The 10,004-nt window shown below is 41.7% G+C and overlaps 1 protein-coding gene across 1 annotated transcript in view; it reads right to left on the reverse strand.

Moving 5' to 3' along the window:
- Window positions 1-9,486, reverse strand: part of LOC111977093 (sodium channel protein type 8 subunit alpha-like) — a 28,136-nt gene extending 18,650 nt beyond the window's left edge. Inside the window, exons 1-2 of the mRNA XM_024006397.2 lie at window positions 9,368-9,486; window positions 3,074-3,406 (exon numbers count right to left, since the gene is read on the reverse strand). Of these exons, the coding sequence (XP_023862165.1) occupies window positions 3,074-3,349 (276 nt within the window). The 5' untranslated portion in view covers window positions 3,350-3,406; window positions 9,368-9,486. The remainder of the gene's footprint in view (window positions 1-3,073; window positions 3,407-9,367) is intronic.
- Between the last annotated feature and the right edge of the window lie 518 nt (window positions 9,487-10,004).

Below are 10,004 nucleotides of genomic sequence, written 5' to 3' on the forward strand. Positions count from 1 at the left end.
TGTCATGGGTTTATGATATCGGGGATTGAATAATAATATATACAAAGTGGGACTTACAGTAAATGTGTCAGCTACAGTATATCATGTGACTGAACAACCCCTTTATGTAGTTTAATTACATATCTCAACTGGACAACATGTCAGTATTTTGATGATGAGGTCTTTACCGCATTTACATGAAAATCATTTCTTAAATATGCATCAAATATCTATACTGACATCAAACTGTCAAAACCACCAAGCCATCGATGACAGGAATCCTGTCCTCTAAACCAACTGAATAAGGTTAAAACTGATTGACAATGCCGAACCTGCACAGAAGCTGACTCATTCTACACAGGACAGGACCTGAGTCATGTTGCTATCTTAGTTAAATGACAGCCCTTATTACACTAACCTACAGTGCCTTCGGGAAAATATTCAGACCCCTTTACTTCTTCCACATTTTGTTACATTACAGCCTTATTCTAAAATGTATTCAATAGTCCCCCCCCCCCCCTCAATCTACACACAATACCCCATAATGACAAAGCAAAAACAGGTTTAGACATTTTTGCAAAAGAAATGACTTGGAAATAGACATTTACTGATTGGTGGAGTGCTGCAGAAATGGTTGTCCTTCTGGAAGGTTCTCCCATCTCCACAGAGGAACTTTGGAGCTCTGTCAGAGTGACCATCGGGTTCTTGGTCACCTTCCTGACCAAGGCCCTTCTCCCCTGATTGCTCAGTTTGGCCGGGCGGCCAGCTCTAGGAAGAGTCTTGGTGGTTCCAAACTTCTTCCATTTAAGAATTATAGAGGCCACTGTGTTCTTAGGGACCTAAATGCTGTAGAAATGTTTTTGTACTCTTCCCCAGATCTGTGCCTCAACACAATCCTGTCTCGGAGCTCTACGGACAATTCCTTCGACCTCATAGCTTGGTTTTTGCTCTGACATGCACTGTCAACTGTGCGACCTTGTATAGACAGGTGTGTTCTAAATCATGTCCAATCAATTGAATTTACCACAGGGATGATCAATGGAAACAGGATGCACCTAAGCTCAATTTCGAGTCTCACGGCTCCTAGAATCTTGACTAAAACCAAAAAATGTGATCATATTACTCCAGTGCTCCAGTACTCCACTGTACTCCAGTGCTAGCCTCTCTACACTGGCTTCCTGTTAAGGCTAGAGCTGATTTCAAAGTTTTACTGCTAACCTACAAAGCATTACATTGGCTTGCTCCTACCTATCTTTCCGATTTTGTCCTGCCGTACATACCTACACATACTCTACGGTCACAAGACGCAGGCCTCCTTACTGTCCCTAGAATTTCTAAGCAAACAGCTGGAGGCAGGGCTTTCTCCTATAGAGCTCCATTTTTATGGAATGGTCTGCCTATCCATGTGAGAGACGCAGACTCGGTCTCGACCTTAAAGTCTTTATAGAAAACTCATCTCTTCAGTAGGTCCTATGATTGAGTGTAGTCTGGCCTAGGAGTGTGAAGGTGAACGGAAAGGCACTGGAGCAACGAACCGCCCTTGCTGTCTCTGCCTGGCCGGTTCCCCTCTCTCCACTGGGATTCTCTGCCTCAAACCCTATTACGGGGGCTGAGTCACTGGCACTCTTCCATGCTGTCCCTATGAGGGGTGTGTCACTTGAGTGGGTTGAGTCACTGACGTGATCTTCCTGTCCGAGTTGGCGCCCCCCCTTGGGTTCGTGCCGTGGCGGAGATCTTCGTGGGCTATACTCTGCCTTGTCTCAGGATAGTAAGTTGGTGGCTGAAGATATCCCTCTAGTGGTTTGGGGGCTGTGCTATTGGCAAAGTGGGTGGGGTTATATCCTGCCTGTTTGGCCCTGTCCGGGGGTATCGTCGGACGGAACCATAGTGTCTCCCGACCCCTCCTGTCTCAGCCTCCAGTATTTATGCTGCAACATTTATGTGTCGGGGGGATAGGGTCAGTCTGTTATATCTGGAGTATTTGTCCTGTCTTATCCGGTGTCCTGTGTGAATTTAAGTATGCTCTCTCTAATTCTCTCTCTCTCTTTTTCTCTCTAATTCTCTCTCTTTTTCTCTCTCGCTCTCTCTCGCTCTTTCTCTTGGAGGACCTGAGCCCTAGGACCATGCCCCAGGACAACCTGGCCTGATGACTCCTTGCTGTCCCCAGTCCACCTGGTCGTGCTGCTGCTCCAGTTTCAACTGTTCTGCCTGCGGCTCTGGAACCCTGACCTGTTCACCGGACATGTTACCTTGTCCCAGACCTGCTGTTTTCAACTCTCTAGAGACAGCAGGTGCGGAAGAGATACTCTGAATGATCGGCTATGAAAAGCCAACTGACATTTACTCCTGAGGTGCTGACCTGTTGCACCCTATACAACTACTGTGATTAGGCCTGCTGGTCATCTATGAACATTTGAACATCTTGGCCATGTACTGTTATCTCCACCCGGCACAGCCAGAAGAGGACTGGCCACCCCTCATAGCCTGGTTCCTCTCTAGGTTTCTTCCTAGGTTCCAGCCTTTATAGGGAGTTTTTCCTAGCCACCGTGCTTCTACACCTGCATTGCTTGATGTTTGGGGTTTTAGGCTGGGTTTCTGTACAGCACTTTGTGACATCAGCTGATTGTAAAGAAAGGGCTTTATGAATATTTGATTGATTGATTGCAAAAGTCTGAATACTTATGTAAATAAGTATTTCTTTTTTTTATACATTGCTAAAATTTCTAAAAACCTGTTTTTGTTCATTATGGGGTTGTGTGTAGATTGATGAGAGGAAATCCATTTAATTCAGTTTAGAATAAGGCTGTAACGTAACGTAAATGTGGAAAAAGTCAAAGGGTCTGAATACTTTCAGAAGGCACTGTATCTTTATGTAAGGTGTTGAGAAAAAGCAAGGCAAGAAGGGATGTGTGTGTGTGTGTGTGTGTGTGTGTGTGTGTGTGTGTGTGTGTGTGTGTGTGTGTGTGTGTGTGTGTGTGTGTGTGTGTGTGTGGTGTGTGTGTGTGTGTGTGGTGTGTTTTGTGTGGTGTGTGTGTGTGTGTGTGTGTGTGTGAGCTAGAGAAGGGGATACGGAGGAGGTGTGTTTCTTACTTACTTTCTGAGCCTGGTAAAAGGGGTCCAAATCCTCCAGTGGTGTCGCCACCATTCCACTAGGGATGTCGCCATAGATGAAGGGCAGATTCCGCCCAGCCTCCAGGTCGCTGTTGGGCTTGGGTTTATTGTCATCGTCGTCGTCACGGTGACTGCTGTCCTGCTTGGGCGGCGGTTTGTTCTTCTCCTCGTTGATCCGGAGCTCGATGTTAGCCAATGATTCCGCGGTAAAATACTTGAAGCTGTCAGGTCCTGGTGGTGCCATAAGGGGTGCAGCCATGTTTTCATCCTGCAGCTACTTGGTCGTCAAGTATTGTACCATCCACTGTAACCAGCTCTGAGGGGCCAAAGAGAGAGAGTAGAGAGGAGGAGAAAGAAGAACAATTGAGCCAAGAGAGTAGTTGAGGCCCTTGAGTTTTGGATGTGCTTTTCTTGAAAATAAAAGGCATAAAATATTAAATGGTTTGAATAATTTTGTATCTTTTTTGTAAATGTCATACATGCATTATCATAACAGCAAGATGTATCTGTATGAACTGGAAGTATTATCATTATTATTACTCAGTGTAACTCTTTTTGTGCATGCACTATGGGCCCTGGTCAAAAGTAGTGCACTATGTAGGGGATAGAGTGCCATTTGGGATGCAGATACTCTCTCCCTGTTTGTCTACAGTAAGGAAGAGCCTCAGAGCAAGAGAAGGTCTTTCTAGTTCTGTCACAGCAGAGCCGTCACAGAAATGGACCAGTACAGTCTAGTCTTGACAGAAGAAGAAAACAGAGCGTGTGTCCCAAATGTGTCACTATTACCTATATAGTGCACTACGTTTGACCAGAGTTCTATGGGCCCTAGTCCAAAGTATTGCACTATGTAGGGAATAGGGTACCATTTGGTACGGGCCCCCAGACACTAACACTGAATGAGAGATAAGGGTTTTAATGTGAGATCATCAAACTAAAAATACCAACGAAAACATCAAATAATGATGCTGCTATTTTCGAAACACACTACAGATGTAGAAAGACGGAACAAATATGAGTCAATGGCTTTCATCTATGATAGATATGACAAGTAGGTTTGATCATTGGTTGCATCTCAAATGGCACCTTAGTCACTATATAGTTTACATAGCCCTATGGACCCTGGTCAAAAGTTGTCCACTATACAGGAAGCAGGGTGCCATTTGTGAGGAAGCCATTAAGTGCTGTAGGTGACACCCTGTGTTTTATTAAAATATATATTTATTAAAAGATAAGTATTTTGGGGGGAGAAACTACTCAATAGCGTTTTACTCAGATTGATATATTATTTGTGCTCATTATCAATTGAAGATACTGATTGCATCATTTCAAAAGGTGTGGTTGATTCAGGCGTGTTGAAATCAGAGATGTGTCAACTTACTGAAAGAATTATGAATATTCAAAGGATATTATGATGATGATGAAAGGATTTGGTGGGTACCATCTTGGAGGAGGAGCTTCATCCTGACTACCAACCCAGTATAAAACACTAATATTGTCTACATATGGCAAGCATAGAATTAGAATGCTTGCCATTTCATTGTATGATGGCACGTTTCTCACTGTCACAACCCATGCTGACCATGCTTGGCACAATGTAGGAAACGCAATAATATTATGGTAATAGTATAGTAGTATAGTAGTAGTATAGAAATGTGTCATGTCATGAATCTCTGTGCCAATACAGGAAATAAGAGACCCATCTGGCGAACAGACCCAGCAGACCACAACAGACTAATGGGATGTGTAACTGTAAGGAAACACCTTCCACTGACCTGTATTTCCTGCTGATTCAGAGAATACACAGACACACTATAGTACAACAGAATCTGTTTTACAACAGCAGCACAATGCATAGCCTATCATTCATAGGCTCCCCCTCGTAAAAGAGGTTTCTTACCTTTTGGGTCTTTCCCGGTTTGATTAAAGGTAAAAAATGTTTTACAAAAATGCCTCATAAGTGCATTCATAGGGTCATGTTTCCTAGTTTGACAATATAGACACTTACTTGACAGAGCTAAAGATGCTACATGAGATGGCTACATGAGATGCTACATGAGATGCTACATGAGATGGCTACATGAGATGGCTACATGAGATGCTACATGAGATGCTACATGAGATTATACATGAGATGCAACATGAGATGGCTACATGAGATGCTACATGATCATGGGATGACATCATGCTTTTAGGGCTATATTGTATTTGTAGCTTTGCCTGCAGCCAAAATGTCACCCTATTCCCTTTACATAGTGCCCTACTTTTGACTAGTGCCCAAAGTAGTCCAGTGTTATAGGAATCTGGTCAAAAGTAGTCCAGTGTTATAGGAATCTGGTCAAAAGTAGTCCAGTGTTATAGGAATCTGGTCAAAGTAGTCCAATGCTTATAGGAATCTGGTCCAAAAGTAGTCCAAGCACTTATAGGAATCTGGTCAAAAGTAGTCCAGTGTTATAGGAATCTGCGTCAAAAGTACTCCAGTGTTAAGGAATTTGGTCAAAAGTAGCCAATGTTATGGGAATCTGGTCAAAAGTAGTCCAATGCTTATAGGAATCTGAGTCAAAAGAATTAGTCCAGTGTTATAGGAATCTGGTCAAAAGTAGTCCAGTGTTATAGGAATCTGGTCAAAAGTAGTCCATGTTATAGGAATCTGCGTCAAAAGTAGTCCAGTTTATAGGAATCTGGGTCCAAAAAGTAGTCCAGTTTATATAATCTGGTCAAATACTCCAGTTGTTATAGGAATCTGGTCAAAAGTAGTCCAGTGCTTATAGGAATCTGGTCAAAGTAGTCCAATGCTTATAGGAATCTGTCAAAAGTATCCAATGCTTATAGAGATCTGTCAAAAGAAAAGTAGTCCAGTGTTATAGGAATCTGGTCAAAAGTGTCCAATGCTTATAGGAATCTGGTAAAAGTAGTCCAGTGTTATAGGAATCTGGTCAAAAGTAGTCCAATGCTTTATAGGAATCTGGTCAAAAGTAGTCCAGTGTTATAGGAATCTGGTCAAAAGTAGTCCAGTACTTATAGGAATCTGGTCAAAAGTAGTCAATGCTTATAGGAATCTGGTCAAAAGTACTCCAGTGTTATAGGAATCTGGTCAAAAGAGTCCAGTGTTATAGGAATCTGGTCAAAAGTACTCCATGTTATAGGAATCTGGCAAAAGTAGTCCATACTTATAGAATCTGGTCAAAAGTTAGTCCATACTTATAGGAATCTGGTCAAAAGTAGTGCAGAAAATAGGGTGCAATTTGTGACGCAAACCTGTGACTCTTAAGAGAGAAGGATGAAGACACTAAGACAGGTCAGACAACACACACACACAAACACACACACACACACACACACACACACACACACACACACACACACACACACACACACACACACACAGAGAGAGAGAGAGAGAGCCTAATCAATGAAAGACAGTCAGAAGAGCAAAACTCTGACACACTGTCACTACACAGTTTAATCCCACTAATAAAATACCGGAACTTTCACTTACATTGGCACTGTCTTACAGTAGCTTGCGTACGGGTTCCCAATACAGTATAACTATACCTTTGCTTTGAATTTCCTTAAGAAAGTATGAAAACAGCACCAATTCAGTTGCTGGTAGATCTATTTCCCACATCATACCTCACATAATAGGATACTGTACAGTACATGACATTAGTACAGAATCATGTTGGGGCATCACATCTGTCAAAAGACCATTTCAAAGCGTCTCTAGGACGCTCATGCTGTCCAGATTATAAGTATGTTAAACACATATCAGAACAAATCACACATTTTACAAATTGTACAGTCTATAGCCTACACGTTCTGTATAGGTTTATATCTAACCTCTGAATCAGATCTCTCATCAGACCCAGAAGGTCGAAGGAGGATAAGGCCCAGGCCTACATCCAAAATGGGCCTATCATTTATCATTTATAAACCTGTAAATATCGAAACTTCCTGCTAACATATTGCAATGAATAACGTTGAATAAATATCACGATTTCAAATGAAAGATTCAAATCAACAAACGACAAAATGTCAGGGCTTGTTCTCATGCTGAATGCTCGTCCACTGTAGAGCTTGTATAATTGTGTTGTTTGCATTGACACAATGTAACTAACTACAGGGACTGACAACATAACTAACCTTACAGCTCATGAAACACGTAGAAAAGGCTAAAATCTCATATTGCAGTCTAAAATCGGAGATAAGAGAAGGAAAGCTGCATTCCAATCCCTCCTCTCACGCTTCTCACGGGCGCTGTCCATTTCAGCACCACAAGATCAGCAAGGAAAGCGGCTGAAATATCAGGTTACAAAATAGCCGTTTTAATGCGATATCAACTTCGTCACTCTTTTTATTTTATTGCTTTACACTCAAAAATGATATAGATAACAGGACAAACAAGACAACAAGATTTTGGGATGCATGCAGGCCATGAGCCTATAGACATAGGCTACAGGGTAATGGTTTACTAACAGGGATATGGGCTGCAGGTGTGGTATAATCCGATAATTAAATATGTCACGTTGATAAAACAAACACTTAACTCATCAAGCAAGATCAAAATGCACATGATGGTTGTTTAGGCTACAGCGTTTACTTACCGACGTAAATGTTACTCACTGGCTGGTGTAAAATAAGGCTATTCATCAGCATAATGTGATAGCAACCATCCCTCATTCTATTCTTACTTGGACCCAATGGGACATACGAAATTAACCGTTTTTCAGTCATTTTGTTTCATCCAGTAGAGGTGCACCAGCATGTTTTATGTAACCATTTCAGACACAGAGCACCATGCAGCTTTTCCCGTTAACGACCGTGTCTCACAGGTAAACCGGTGGCCAAATGTCCTTAGGCTACCTAAATGCCCTTACATAATGACCACCCCTTTCATTTTCCAAACATACCCTAGGCTACACATTCAGCGTCATGGTATGATGGCAATCTATATTCTGTAAAGAAGCAGGCAGGTCTCAGTGGGTTGTTGCACCACCTGCCATATTCCTGGTAGTCGATGGCCCTGTCAATTTCACCTTATACTATTGTTTACTATATTATAAACTCAATGACACCAATCTCCCTGGCAAAGACATGCACACTAGGCCACTGTATCGTTGTTATCTAATCTCATTTTTTCACAGGCGCAATAGGCGAGCTATTGCTGAATGGTGTGTTTGTTCTGATGTATAAACATTAATATCGATCATTCTATCGTTGCCAACCGTATTACAAAAGTCGGTTTGTAGACTTTACATAATAAGGCATGATAAGCATCGTGCACAGATATTGCGATGCACACGTTTAGCAGCAGCCTACCCAAAAGTGCGGCCCATCAGAGCCTAGGAAACACTGCGAAATGCTGCAGTGGGTGGTTTCTATGTTATGCTCAGGTTTTTCCACGGAGCAAAAAAGTCCCATCTCGAACACATAGTCCTACCTTGTCGCCATCAACATCATAGACTCAGGAAAAAAATATTGTTCTCCATCATTTTCTCCAATAATTCAGTGTTTCTAGGATATTCTGAGCGTTTAACACGCTGCCTAGTCCTAAAATAGGCTCCTTGAAGGAAGGAGATACAGTATGTAGGCTACCACACCCGTAAAGCCATGTCGACCACCAGATCGATACCAGGGTATGTGTATGCAACGAAATTACAATGGTAATAAGATTCTTGCTTTGATTATATATTTTTTAGATGAAAGGTGGATGAAAAAGAGGTGTGAAGGATAGCAGCGCCGTTTCAAAGGCTCTGGTACCAACACCCCTCTACATGTTAGAATAGGCTAGAATAGATGGATTATTTTTTTTAAATGCATGGTGGAGGAGTGAATTAGGCTATCACATTAGGCTACTTGTTCTCATCACCATACATTGGCCCATATTTGCTGCGTGTCATAACTATCACGAAAATAAATACACATTTAAACTCGAAATCATTCATTTTCGTTTGATAATGATACATTTAGATTTTTTTAAATAATTTCATCGTTTAGTTTTTTAAGCAGTCAAAATCGGGGACATCGTCACCTCATCATTTGTCCTACTTGTCTGAACAATATTATGGTTAGCTCTGTGAAGGAAATTAGCAATATATCGATTAAGCTTAAATATAACGGGAATCTGGTTTAGGCTCTGGCAGGAAGCCTATTCAAGCAACAAAAAAAATGCTGGTCAGAGAGCGGCTCTGCGACATTTTTATAAGGTTATTGACAGACTATAACCAACCGATTCGTCAAAACATGCAAACGTTTCAGAAAAAGCAAAGAATTCACCTACTTTATAAGCGTTACAAGGAACCCAGAAAGGCGTTGTTGGACTGCAGATGTCGAAAAGATTCGGGAGAAACTGCGGTTGTCGCCATATTGTTGCTGCTATCTTCCCTCTCAGTACTTGCAGCTACCCTGGCTGCATAATTGATGACTCTCAGCAGAAATGTAAGGGAGTGTCGCCAAGTGCCTTTCACTGAAGAAATCAGTGACCACCACCACCATTCATCTTCGCTTAAAAATAGGCCTATGATAAACAGGTGAATTGTTATCTAACATTTGTTCAAATACCTCCACGAGATGTGAAATCGTTAAAAAGACTAGCCTATAAGACGTTCAGCATAGGCACAGCAACTGAATGAGCAAAGCCATATCAGCTGAACATGGTGTGGACCACTTTTTACAGTCTTGTAAGATTTCTTTCTGATGGATGATACGCGGCTTACTACTTACTGTACATGGTGGGCAAAGTAATGAGTTGTTGGCATAGATCTACAGGAATGTTTTACTAAAATGATTACATGAGAAACTTGAAATTGGCCCTAAAATTCGTTGCAAATAAGGATATGCAAAATCAGAAATTATATTGTAGTCTATGGTAGGATAAACCTATAATATTGTTCAAGGGTATCAACAGTATCCCTTTT

The sequence above is a fragment of the Salvelinus sp. IW2-2015 genome, linkage group LG17 (genome assembly GCF_002910315.2).
Source record: "Salvelinus sp. IW2-2015 linkage group LG17, ASM291031v2, whole genome shotgun sequence".
NCBI classification, from domain to species: Eukaryota; Metazoa; Chordata; class Actinopteri; order Salmoniformes; family Salmonidae; genus Salvelinus; species Salvelinus sp. IW2-2015.